Source organism: Coregonus clupeaformis, chromosome 9 (genome assembly GCF_020615455.1).
Source record: "Coregonus clupeaformis isolate EN_2021a chromosome 9, ASM2061545v1, whole genome shotgun sequence".
In the NCBI taxonomy this organism is placed as follows: domain Eukaryota; kingdom Metazoa; phylum Chordata; class Actinopteri; order Salmoniformes; family Salmonidae; genus Coregonus; species Coregonus clupeaformis.
In genome coordinates this window covers 46,116,401-46,130,563 of record NC_059200.1, presented here as the reverse complement: position 1 = coordinate 46,130,563, position 14,163 = coordinate 46,116,401, and the positions used below count along the sequence as shown (strand labels likewise).

Here is a 14,163-nt window from a genome sequence, read left to right as displayed (position 1 = left end):
AAGTCAGCTTGCAGGCGCCCAGCCCGCCACAAGGAGTCACTAGAGCGCAATGGACAAGGAAATCCCGGCAGACCAAACCCTCCCCTAACCCGGACGACACTGGGCCAATTGTCATGGGTCTCCCGGTCAGCTGTGACACAGCCTGGGATCGAACCTGGGTCTGTAGTGACTGCGATGCAGTGCCTTAGACCGCTGCGCCACTTGGGAGGCCCAAATTGAAGCTGTTCTGAGGGCAAAACAGGGTGCAACTCAATATTAGGAAGGTGTTCCTAACGTTTTGTACACTCAGTGTATATCACCACATTATAAACTGGGTGGTTCGAGCCCTGAATGCTGATTGGCTGACAGCTGTGGTACATCAGACTGTATATCACTGGTATGACAAAACATTACTTTTACTGCTCTAATTACGTTGGTAACCAGTTTATAATAGCAATAAGGCACTTCAGGGGTTTGTGGTATATGGCCAATATACCATGGCTAAGGGCTGTATCCAGGCACTCCGTGTTGCTTCGTGCTTAAGAACAGCCCTTAGCCATGGTACATGGCCATGTACCACGCCCCCTCTAGCCTTATTGCTTAATTATAGTTGTATTAGTATGATAAAGACGATGGGAAAACAGCTTATGCCATGACACCCACCCCAACCAAACAGAATTCCAGAGCTTAATTTGGCTTCAGTGACTTTGACATATTCAAATGTTAATGAATAATGCATGAACATTCCTTACTTTAGGAAGTCAAGTGAAAACACTCAGTCTATTTGATTTAATGCAAGCACTGTTGGGTTCCCCGTGGGACGGAACGTCAACCACCAACCTCAGCCACTCGTCATCCTCACATCCCCTGTCACCCGGGCGATGAGCACTCTACATGCATGCGCCAAAGAGTCCAAAGTGGAGACAGACCAGGAGAGCGGAGAGGCAGACAACAATTGGAGGGTCATTTGGTGGAGGAAATCTTTAGAGCTGTACGCAGGGAGAGGAGTGCTGCTTTCACATCTCACCACAAACAAATCCATAAAACATGTCAGATACAATTTTCAGAATGGGAATGCACACGGATGACAAGCCAACAATACACCACAATGACTATTGAATAATGCATACTGTTATTAAGAAGTAAAAGAATAAGAGTTCATGTGAGTGAGTGAGAGAAGGACATTATACTTAATTCAGGGTAACATCTTGAATAGAACAATGAATGACAGCATAATTTGCAGCATGCACAAGACGTCTGCTGGGAAAGCTTCAAGATAACATCAAGTGGACCATAATGAAGATAAAGCCATGCAAGTCAAGAAGCATCTCCATCACCAAAGTTAAACTATCTGACAAAAGATTATTCATTGATGATGAACCAATACCAACAGTGTCTGAGCAGCCCATCAAAAGCTTTGGAAGATGGTATGATGCAAGCCTCAAGGACACAGACCAAGCCCAGGTGCTAAGGCAGGAGACCATCAGAGGCCTCGAGAGCATTGACAAGTCCATGCTTCCTGGTAAACTGCAGCTTTGGTGCCTGCAGTTTGGACTGTTACCCCGTCTGATGTGGCAGCTAACTGTCTACGACATTGCCCTCACAAAGGTTGAGAAGATGGAGAGGATGAATCGCTCCTACACAAGGAAATAGTTAGGAGCTCCACAATGCCTCAGCAACATTGGCCTCCACAGAAAAGGAGTCCTTTAGCTGACTCTCTCTGGTCTGGCAAAGTTCAAATGTACTAAAGTAAGACTAGAGATGACACTGACAGTCTCGGGACACAGCAATAAGAGCTGAGTTCAACAAGCAAAAGCAGCCCTCTGACACAGGGACATCGTAGGGCAAGTGGAACAGGGAAGTGGAGGCTTCAGTCTCAGAGAAAGTCGGCCCTCCTGGCACAAGGCAACACCTCCAGAGATGTGGAGGCTAGTTGTGGATTAAGTGCGCTTTCAGGAAAATGTGTGCCGTCAGGAATAAGCAGCAAGGTGCGCCAATGCTTTCTCATAAGCAGGGGCAGTGGATGAGGTGGGAGAGCATGGAGAGCATAATCCTTGTCAGATCGACATGATGTGCTTCCGTCACCCCAAAATCTCAACCAGTGGGTGGGTGAAGATCCATCGTGCCCACTGTGTTCAACCTCATCCACCAGATTGCTGAAGGACCTTGGTTTCCACGGCAAAGCCTTACGCCAAACCATCAAGGCAACGTCAGAGACTGCTGAAAGGGGTAGCCAGTGGCTCTGGCTAAAGAGAAAATACCCCAGCTGGGCCCCAGAGTGAGCGGGAAGGAGACTGGGCAGGTATAGAGGTTCTGGGATGCCAGAATTCACTGTTGAACCTTCTGGATATGTCGTGGGCTCATCAACAAAACATTTAAGATGGAAGGTGCCCACTTGAAAACCCCAATTAAATATCTGCCCTATCCCCATTCTCGTCTCAACAACATCAAGCAAGTTTTAGGTTAGTGCTCACAATCAACTATTGACACAATGGAATTATAACACAATGTCCTGTGTATTCGGAACTAATCTCTGAACATCTTTGCACCTCAGCTTTACAATGTTACAAGTATAAAGGGGAGTTCGAGGAGTTTGACTTCCCTTAAAGTAGGCCTAATGTATACAAAAATACTATGTACCCTGCCAAGGTGTGCTCTCTCTCTCACTCTCTCGCGCAACAGGTACAGCAGTGAGAAAAGACCTTGCCTGTTTTAATCTCTATAATGAATAAGAACATGCCAACGTGGTAATGGACGCCTGCCACCATGCTGCTGAATTATTCACTGTCTGGGGAACCGGAGGAAAGGTGGCCCGGATCAGATGGAAGTACTGTGTCACTGGCCTGCCTGGTTCTTCTTTCTACTGCTGGGAGAGGCAGTCAGCCTGCCACATGAGATATAATGCACTGAGGACAGGTGTTCACCTGGATGGAGGATAGAGAGCAGAGCAAGGTACTGACCTGCTCCAATTCAATTCAGCCAACATTGCTTTTGTGTGTAGGTGCCTTATCTATCTACAAGATCCTGTAATCATATTTAGCCAATGTAGATCATCTTGAACTGACACTATCCCAATGCAATGAAGGGAAGGATTAAGACCAGAAACCAGAAATATCTGTAAATAACAAGCATGTCCTTTTTGATAGGCAGCATAAAAGTGATCACTATTTGGGTCAGTCCTGATTAAACTACAATACTTTTGGCTTTAGCCTGTTGGCTATCTGGGACATTCAGGTAGCTGCCAAAATATAGAAAACACCAGTAAAATAAGTATACCAAGTATACTGAAAGCAGGTGCTTCCACACAGGTGTGTTTCCTGAGTTCATTAAAGGGATACTTCGGGATTTTGGAGATGCCCTTTATCTACTTCCCCAGAGTCAGATGAACTCGTGGATACCATTTTTGTGTCTCTATGTCCAGTATGAAGGAAGCTAGAAGTAGTTTCGTCAGCCAATGCTAAATAGCATTAGCACAATGACTGGAAGTCTATGGGTATCTGCTAGTTAGCAATTGAGCTAGCGCTAGTTAGCAATTGCGCTAGTGCTAGTTAGCAATTTCCTTCAAACCCCACGCAGAGACATAAAAATGGTATCCACAAGTTCATCTGACTCCGGAGAAGTACATAAAGGGCCTCTTTGCCAAAATCCCGAAGTATCCCTTTAAGCAATTAACATCCCGTCATGCTTATGGTCATGTATAAAAATGGCTAGAAGAAGTAACTTTCAAAGGCTGCGTTTACACAGGCAGCCTAATTCTGATCTTTTTACCAAAATTGGTATTTTGACCAATCAGATCAGCTCTGAAAAAGAGCTGAGGTAAAAATATCTGATGTGATTGATCAAAAGATCAATTAGTGGAAACAAAGATCAGAATTGGTCTGCCTGTGTAAACTCAGCCAAAGGAGCATAGGGGATTTAAAGTGTGTGTGTGTGTGTGTGTGTGTGTGTGTGTGTGTGTGTGTGTGTGTGTGTGTGTGTGTGTGTGTGTGTGTGTGTGTCACCAGATCTCAACCCAATTGAAAACGTATGAGAGATTCTGGAGCAGCGCCTGAGACAGCGTTTTCCACCAACATCAACAAACACCAAATTATGGAATTTCTCGTGGAAGAATGGTGTCACATCCCTCCAATGAGTTCCAAACACTTGTAAAGTCTATGCCAAGGCGCACTGAAGCTGTTCTGTCGGCTCGTGGTGGCCCAATGCCCTATTAAGACATTTTATGTTGGTGTTTCATTTATTTTGGCAGGTAACTGTATGAGCAAATAGGAGAGGGCTTCAGTTTCAGAAGAATTGTTAAAGTAACTGGCCAGTGAAAATCGAACTTTAAATGTTTATATTCTGTTAGCTCATACCCAAATAATGTCGTTGACTTGTCCTATACTCGTATTTGTGGCCAAAGCATAACATTTTAGAAAAAACACTTTAAAAACTCCACCTCAAACTTGTATCTCAAACAGACTATTTAAAACATGCTCACGATTTCCTCATAGAACATGATGTCATCTCCCTGAGGAGAATAAGCTGTCCAATCAGCGGTCTAGAGGAGGATGAGCTGGCCAATCAGCTGTCTACTTGCGTTCATATACCAACCGGTATATGCCCACACCATTCCAACACGGAAAAACTGCTTTTTAACATACTTAATTGGAAGGAAAACGATTTCCCTCATATTGTTAGTGATTATAGATCATATTTCATAGAAATATGGAAACACTGGGCAGTTCCTTTGAGATCATATTGTTTGATAACTTATCATTTATTAACTAATAATGTAAATGTTTTATTTCCCGGTTGTTGCTTGAGAGATAGCCATGGGATTAATACATAAACCAAATCATATTTCCAAGGGAAATCCTAAATAGATTGCTCTTTCGTTTTTGAAAAAGTATGTAGTGTGAAGTACAACAGTTCTTTATCTATAATTAGAAAGTTTGATCAATGAAGAAAAGTTTGACAATGTTTTGATGTATTTCTGTTTCTTTTAACGTCTTGAAAACGTGTTTGTACAGTAAAAAAAATTGCATTTTGCACAGTTGTTTCAGATTCTCAGCATAACGTGATTGGGTAAGGGAATTGTTAGTCTATTTGTGTTGGCTATTTCATCTACAAATTTCATAATGTCATTCATGTTATACAACTTGTGTGGTATTAGATTTCACACATCTGCTATTAATTTGTCCAACCTCTGATTGTTGAAGAGTGGTTGGGGCAGGAAGCCTAGCGGTTAAGAGCGTTAGGCCAGAAACCGAAAGGTCGCTGGTTCGAATCCCCGAGCCCACTGGGTGAAAAATCTGTCGATGTGCCAATGAACAAGGCACTTCAACCTAACATTATTATTATATGTTCCCTCATTTAACTGGGAATCACGAGACGCCAAGACTGGCGCTGTCCATGGTGCTGAAGCTAACCACTCTCCTGTTTTATCCTTGATGCAAAGAGAAAGGAAACATGCCAAATTAAGAAAAATAGACTGCATACATTCTCTGTGTTCATTTTATTACGCTTGGAACCACAAGTTAATGTAGAAATCTAGAGGCCTAGATAAAGTAAGGTATTAAGATTATTGAATTGAAGTCTGTGCCCAGTGGGATGGGCCTAATCATGTTTATAATCAATTACCACATGTTACGTATGGCTGATGCTGAGGACTATAGGCCCAAACGTTTTGTTTCATGGGCCATTTAATTGCGTTCACTTTCAAGCGTGCATCACGCTTGCGCACAGCACCCAGGCCATTCCCATGACTTGTAACTTGTAAGTTGAGTAAAGGGGCAGGTGGGGGGAGAGAGAGGCAGACCGGGAGGCTCTGCCAATGGAAATAGCGCACTAACAGCAGCGAGCCAGAGAACCGAGCCTGCCTCTATGTCAGGGCCACTTACCTGCAAGGTGCGCAAGGAAGATGATGACCATGAACAGCAAGCAGCATTTCTCTATGCACCCGGTGCTGCAGGAGCCCAAATACTCTGGCCTGCACGCGAGTTCGGAAGGCATGCGCAGGGTGTGTCTGCCTGCCCCGCAGGTATGTTAGTCAATTATTTGAGGCACAAATTTATAAAAATAAAAAAAACATTTAAAACGTTTTAAGTGGATCAGAAAGGACTTTGTTCTTATCCACTCCAGTCCTTGTTCTTTCTCTCTCTCCCTCACAACCCCTCCCTCCCTCTCTCTCATCCACATGTCTATTCAAGCAAAGCTGCTGCTTTCATATTAATTTTTATGACCTGTGCTTTGAAGAGGGTTCTCCCTGTGCTTGAAATGTTTTTTAATCCTGAGTTGACAGAATTCCCCACTGACTTCAATATGCTCACTCTTGCTTGCAGCTCCAGGGCAATATATTCGGTTGCTTTGATGAGAGTCCACTGGCACGCGCGGAAGCTCTGGCGGCTGCTGACATTGTCTCTCACGTCAAGAGTCACTCTTTCAAGCCAGACGTGACTTACCATACCATGAGTAGTGTCCCCTGCACCTCCAACTCCTCTACGGTGCCCATCACCCACTCCTCCACCCTGACCTCTCACCACCACCACCACCACCACCACCACCTCAACCAGAGCTTGGAGGGGGATCTCCTGGATCACATCTCTTCCAGTCTCTCGGTGAGCGGGATGGGGGCTCCGGATTCCTCTATGATGACCACGCAAGCCCACCAGCACCACCTCCAGACCATGGGTCACCTCCACCAGGCTATGGCCATGGGTCATCCGCACTCCTTGTCTGTGCACAACGGAATGTCGTGTGTCAATGACGTGGAGTCGGATCCTAGGGAGCTGGAAGCCTTCGCCGAGCGATTCAAACAAAGGAGGATAAAGCTCGGGGTGACCCAGGCGGACGTTGGCTCAGCTCTCGCCAACCTGAAGATACCTGGGGTGGGCTCTCTCAGCCAGAGCACTATCTGCAGGTTCGAGTCCCTCACCCTCTCTCACAATAATATGATTGCGCTAAAACCTGTCCTCCAAGCCTGGCTCGAGGAGGCCGAGGCTGCTTACCGGGAGAAAAACAGCAAGCCAGATCTTTTCAATGGCAACGAACGCAAACGAAAACGCACGTCGATAGCCGCACCTGAGAAGCGCTCTTTGGAGGCATATTTTGCGATCCAGCCCCGTCCCTCTTCGGAAAAAATTGCTGCAATTGCTGAAAAACTGGACCTTAAAAAGAACGTGGTTCGTGTGTGGTTTTGCAACCAACGGCAAAAACAGAAAAGAATGAAATATTCTGCTGTGCATTAGTTCACATAATGCCTAAAATACGACATTTTAAAGAGATAACAGGGATCTATCAACATCTCATGTCCGACTGGAATCTATTACTGAGACTGTAAATGATTTATTTAAATTGTAATTATCTAAATTATTTTGTCTCGTTCACTTTTTTTGTCCTCTAAAGCGCACATTTTATGTTGTTTAGTTTGGAATTAAACGTATCGTGCTAAAGGTCTCTTGAAGGAATTTTTCGTTGTTGTTGATTTTATGACTGCCTATGACAACTCTTCAATCACAGAACTGAACTATAGGGCCTAACAAATAGTGGGAGAAAATGACTTCTCTGTCATGTGATATGTCCTGTTGAATGCTCATAAGACCTGTTAGTTGTTTGGACAATTTCATAAATTACACAAATATTTTCACGTTTAGGCCTATATGTCTCGGATTCATATTTAGGATGGAATTAACGTGTGTTCACTGCATAGGAGTAACACACCCACCTTAGAAAAATATATATTTCAAATGAATGTGCTCTCTTTGTGAACTAGCTGAACTTTATTCACCATCGTGTGTAACCGAGGCAAATCACTATTCACAATATTTATGACACAGCACGAGTTGATTTTCTTTAATAGGCTAATTTGCAAAATGTCACTATTTTAACTAAGGCATGTCAAACCGGCATTGGAAGGCTGCTATATTTTGACATGGCCTATATTGATGTGAAAAATGTAAAACAGTTTAGAGTATCACTGAAATACTATGAGTATTTTTCTTCACTCTTGGATTTCACTTGACAAAATGTGTGAAGTTGAAATTTCATTAATAAATCATTGAATATTTTCTAAAATTCCATTGAATCAGCAATTGATCATTTTGATTACATTTTGCATGATTAATTTATGTTTTAGTCAATTGTAGACAATTAGACATATGTAGGCTATTATCACTTAATTTAAAGACAGGAATTAATTTTAAAACATGTAAGTTGAGCTTAAAGTAATTTTGCAATTTTTGTGAGGTTATGATAGTTAAATACAATACTATCTCCATTTCTCGGGTTGGAGTAAGGGAGTATTAACTCAGGGTTTGTTCCTGGTCTGAACAAATCATGCCTCGAGATACAGGCGATAAAATAATTGTAAAACCACGAGTTTCACAGAGAACATGACTTGTTTTATTTATGAATTCCCAATGCTCTGCTGCGATTAAAAATGAATCATATAGCACATAAATATGATTGAAAAAGGTACATATTTCAGTGCTGAATTGATAAACCAAACTCAAACACCATGCAACAATTATAGACACATATAATTTATGTTTTCCTTTTCATTGACTCAGGACCTTGGTCTTAATTAGATCGGTTAATAATTAATGCCCTTGTGTCACTGGGTTATATCTTGGGGTTTGAAATTATTAAGTAATGATGATGCAATATTAATTATATATTGGTATAAAACGAAGTTTGGAGCTGTGCGGAGGGCTGAGAGTGTGTGGGAGCTCGTGACTCGAGGGATAGAGGGGACTCTCACAATGTCAGGTAAGGATTTGAAGATTTCAATTGATCTTTTAAAGCAGTACGAAAATCAAGAGCATTTTCCACCGTTTTTATCTGTGTGTAGTCGTCGTCGTATATTTTTAGTTTTTGTACTCAAGTTAAATCTGTTATTATACCAATAACAATACAATAGAATTTTGAAATAGTATGTAAAACTATTATTATTGTTTAAACTTGTAATAATACCAACTCACTTCATTACTCTCTTCCTGATGAATAAGTGTAGTTGTATGAGTCATTTAGCATTGGATACTTTTTCTGTAAAAATAATTATTTGATTGGATTTGTGTAAATTCGATGCATATGTTAATGGGAGGTAAAAACAAAATAATATATTGTTGATGAAAATAGAAAACATTATTTTGTTATCGAATATACTGTATGTTATTCACCCTAACCTGAAGTTACAGGCTACACACGCTATTCTCCCAAGTGTAATAGGCTCTCCTCTGGATATTTTAGCCAGAGGATCAATATTTTGCAATTGAAAAGAAAATCAGTGGATTTGTTATATTCTCTTTGATCTTGAGATTTGATTAATTGCTTAGGCAATGAGTAATTTATTTTAATAAAGAGGAATTTGAAAGAGGGGAAAAAGCAATGCAAATACATCGCCTACTTGCTCATTATGATAATAACCTAATGGACATTTTCTCTCTTGTTCTGTGTCTTGGGATCATGTGATATGTGGCTGCAGACTGTTTTAAATTAGGTCAAATAAGCTTCACCAAAAAGTTAAATGCTCATATTGTTATATCTAACTGTTTTGTTAGAATTGTTTGAATGTGTTTGTTTATATATTTTTTTACCAACTTTAGATAATTTTCTGAATGTATTTTATCTTTCTAACACTGTCTGAAGTTGTGCAAACAATTTTACCATATTAATGTTAAAGAAATGACTTGGAAAAGAAGGTGAAATATTGTTTGGCCAGGAAGCTTGTGTAAATTATTGATCGCTGTAATATCCCTATTGATATCATAACCCTCTTGCTATGAGGTAAGTTGAGCTGAAGGTTAGCAAAGACAAGGAGCATGTGGCGAGTGAGGCCCGTTCTATTATTCATTCCAAGTTGAAAGGTATTGCTATTTCTCATGCAATAATTGAGCTGCATTAGTTATGTAGGACATTTACGTATTAAACATTCCTACGTGCATTTTCACTTCAGTTCAATTGCAAAAGTGCTGCGAAATATAACTGAAATAAGGCTCTGAAATCTTAAGCGTATTTTTACAACGTCAAGGAATAATATTTTTGGGAAAAATGTAAGGTATTTCATAACTAGTTTAGATAACTTTAGAACTTTATAAGACGACTTACACATTGAAATTTGGACCACATCAATGTATTAATCAAATATAAAAATTTTCATGTGGTGGGTGGTGGGCTTGTTATGTCTGCATTTGTGAGTGTGAGTGAGTGTTTGAGGGAGAAAGAGAGTTAAGTTTGCTTGAAATGTTTTCATGGAGTGGAGAGAGACGGTGCTTGACAGAATGGAGATGAGAGCACTGTTTAATTGCAGCAGACTGCCTCCCGGACGGTGTTCTGCATTGCACACCCCTCCTCTCCCTCTTAGCCTATCCTGGGTGGTTCAGTCTTCGGCTGTCCCTGTGAGGAGAGCGAGTGGGGTAGGTAGGGGCGCTGGCAGAACCAAGACACCGCCATCTCAATTATTCATAAAGTGCCTGTAGCAACAAATGAGAATGTGACCAATGTGGAGGCAGACAGCTACCTCTGTGCATTTTATTAGTCTTCTCCTGTTATTATCACATGCCAAGCCATTCCAGGCCTCAGCCCACAGCTCTTCCCAAGCATGTCACCGCGTCATCCAGAGGGATTCTGTTACTAGGAAACATGAGGCTGCTCTTCATGCGTCCTCTATTCCTTCCATTTCCTCCCTCTCTACCTCTCTATGCCCCCCACTTTTCTTTGACTTGCCTTTTCTCTCTTCCTGGGCTTTTCATGAACCTTTCTATCAGGTGAAGAATCTTAATTTAGATGTTTCAACAAAGGTGACAAAGGTGTGTCTGTATGACAATGGATGCTTGCCACAGCCACGGTATAAGTTACCAACATTATCAAAAACAATCTTTCCCACCTTGGCTACCATCATATCGGTGTACATTCCTACATATTGTACAGTACTAACCAGTTGCTTAAAGTACATAATGCACCCAGGTGGGGATTGTTTTTGTCACTTTTAGACTCTCTACCTGTGAGGAACCTTGTTACGTAAGTATTTCAATCTTTGTTCTACTGAGCCTGGGAAATATTTTTAAAACCAAGAATATAATTTAAAAGAGAATTGCACTCATAATCTATATTTTGGTATTTGTTTCATTAGTCCACTGTTGATACAGTACCAAACTGTTTTGCATGTCAGCAATCAAGTTTTCAAGATATGGAACTTTCAAAATACAGAAAGTGTCACAGTGTGATGTGTTTTGTATCATATGATATGTATTTTCTTTTAAGCACACTGGAATATTAACTGGGCTACACTGCACCTCTTCCTCTCTCTTAATGCTAAACAATACAGCTAGCTGCCCAGAATAGTCTCTCTCCATAGGCTCTTGAATAGCCTCTACATTATGCATGGTGCAGTGGTTATATCAGGCAGCTTGTCCCCTGACCTCCCACACTGATACTCTGCTCTTCATTTCAGCACCAGCACAACAGAGAGAGACTCACAACAGTCCAGACTAAAATCTATGGTTACCGTTGGACCGGACACCTAAATTGAACAATTTGACTGTATGCAAATGTATGCTGCTGCATGTGTGCAGTTTGCTATCTGTAGTTACCATCACCGTTTGGATACAATTTGTTACAAGGGAAAACACAGTATTAAAGATACACATTTCAATCTGTTTTTATAGCTCACATAAAACGATAAATATGTGCAAAGCCAAGAGCATTAGTATATTTTCTTTCTCTATTTGTATTTTTGTTTTACAGTCAAGCGTATGAAACAATGCTCGAATGTCCTCTTTCACTGTGCCACCCAATTCAAACAGTCAGAGGAGAGGGGGCTTCTGGTAGGACATACAGCCTGGGATGCCACCTGCTTAATTCACCGCCTCCAATAATAGTATTATACACCGCATGCATAATTTAACAGCGCTCCATTATAAAAGTGCCCTGAGAAATGAGATTAACCCACTCAGAAATAACTCACACTGGCGTGATTTCCACAGAAAAGCACTTAAAAGAGCTCATGAAACCAGAAACAATATGAACACATCTCTTCACAGTCTGTAGAAATCTTATCCAAAAAGTTAAGAGAGAGCGAGAAAGGAAAGAAGCTTTCAAAATAGCACAGCCATCTTGTTATGTCTCTACTTTTCCAAGTCGATCACATCAGATGGGTTCACTTTGTGACCTGTGGAGTTTGACATTAAGGTCTTGTGACAACAGGCGCCCATAGAAAGCATCCAGACCAAAGAACTAGAGTGGGCTCCAGGCACATTATTGTCAGGAGTTCATGCTGTCACTCTCCATGGACTGGCTTCTGAAGAGACATGAAAACAGGGCGAGTCCATAGAGGGGCCCCGGGATATCCCACAGCAGATTCAGCCAGTGGTCCCCTGCTCCCCAGGCCTGAAGGCTGCCCTGAGGCTAAACTCCCAAAATCACAAGATGAAAAACCCTGCCAATGGATCAGGGTCAGGCGTACAAATAGCTAGTATTCCTGAGCTCAATTATGAGGGGCTTTTATATGTGGTTCTACCTGCCCAGATCAGATCTGGGCACCAGCTCATTACTGTTTTATTAGGGATTCCCTGTGGGATTGTGATCCTAACTGTACTATAGAAAGATAGATATGGGGAGGGAAACCTTCCTTCATATTTGGTTAACACTTTATTTGGATAGTCCATCTGTAGATGCTCTAAAGCAGGGATCAACTACATTCAGCCGCGGGCCGATTTTTTCTTGAGCAGATGGTCAGGGGGCCGGAACATAATTATGAATAATTTGTAGACTGCAAATTGACCGCAAGAAGCCCAAACAAATATAATATTTGACTAAAACATAATTTAAAACCTTGCTTTGGAACAGATTCAGTAAAAAATAATAATAATAACTAACAGTCTTTTATGTCCAACAATAAATATATACACTACCGGTCAAAAGGTTTACAACACCTACTCATTCAAGGGTTTTTCTTTATTTTTACTATTTTCTACACTGTAGAATAATAGTGAAGATATCAAAACTATGAAATAACACACATGGAATCATGTAGTGAGCAAAAAAGTGTTAAACAAATCAAAATATATTTTATATTTGAGATTCTTCAAATAGCCACCATTTGCCTTGATGACAGCTTTGCACACTCTTGGCATTCTCTCAACCAGCTTCATGAGGAAGTCACCTGGAATGCATTTCAATTAACAGGCGTGCCTTCTTTCAAAGTTAATTTGTGGAATTTCTTTCCTTCATAATGCGTTTGAGCCAATCAGTTGTGTTGTGACAAGGTAGGGGGGGTATACAGAACATAGGCCTATTTGGTAAAAGACCAAGTCCATATTATGGCAAGAACAGCTCAAATAACCAAAGAGAAACAGACCATCATTACTTTAAGAAATGAAGGTCAGTCAATAAGGAAAATGTCAAGAACTCTGAAAGTTTCTTCAAGTGCATTTGCAAAACCCATCAAGCGCTATGATGAAACTGGCTCTCATGAGGACCGCCACAGGAATGGAAGACCCAGAGTTACCTCTGCTGCAGAGGATAAGTTCATTAGAGTTACCAGCCTCAGACATTGCAGCCCAAATAAATGCTTTACAGAGTTCAAGTAACAGACATCTCAACATCAACTTTTCAGAGGGGACTGTGTGAATCAGGCTTTCATGGTCGAATTGCTGCAAAGAAACCACTACTAAAGGTCACCAATAAGAAGAGATTTGCTTGGGCCAAGAAACACGACCTATGGACATTAGACCGGTGGAAATGTGTCCTTTGGTCTGGAGTCCAAACTTTAGATTTTTGGTTCCAACCGCCGTGTCTTTGTGAGACGCGGTGTGGGTGAACAGATGATCTCTGCATGTGTATTTCCCACCGTAAAGCATGGAGGAGGTGGTGTTATGGTGTGGGGGTGCTTTGCTGGTGACACTGTGTGATTTATTTAGAATTCAAGGCACACTTAACCAGCATGGCTACCACAGCATTCTGCAGCGATACGCCATCCCATCTGGTTTGGGCTTAGTGGGACTATCATTTGTTTTTCCAACAGGACAATGACCCAACACACCTCCAGGCTGTGTAAGGGTTATTTTACCAAGAAGGAGAGTGATGGAGTGCTGCATCAGATGACCTGGCCTCCACAACCCCCCGACCTCAACCAATTTGAGATGGTTTGGGATGAGTCGGACCGCAGAGTGAAGGAAAAGCAGCAAACAAGTGCTCAGCATATGTGGG

The 14,163-nt window shown here is 41.6% G+C and overlaps 1 protein-coding gene across 1 annotated transcript; it reads left to right on the top strand.

Moving 5' to 3' along the window:
* Nucleotides 1-5,766: 5,766 nt before the first annotated feature.
* Nucleotides 5,767-7,968, top strand: LOC121574439 (POU domain, class 4, transcription factor 3-like). Its single transcript, XM_041887060.1, has 2 exons — nt 5,767-5,998; nt 6,300-7,968. Exons 1-2 carry the CDS (start codon nt 5,879-5,881, stop codon nt 7,203-7,205), a joined length of 1,026 nt encoding a protein of 341 aa, XP_041742994.1. The 5' UTR covers nt 5,767-5,878; the 3' UTR covers nt 7,206-7,968.
* Nucleotides 7,969-14,163: the final 6,195 nt, after the last annotated feature.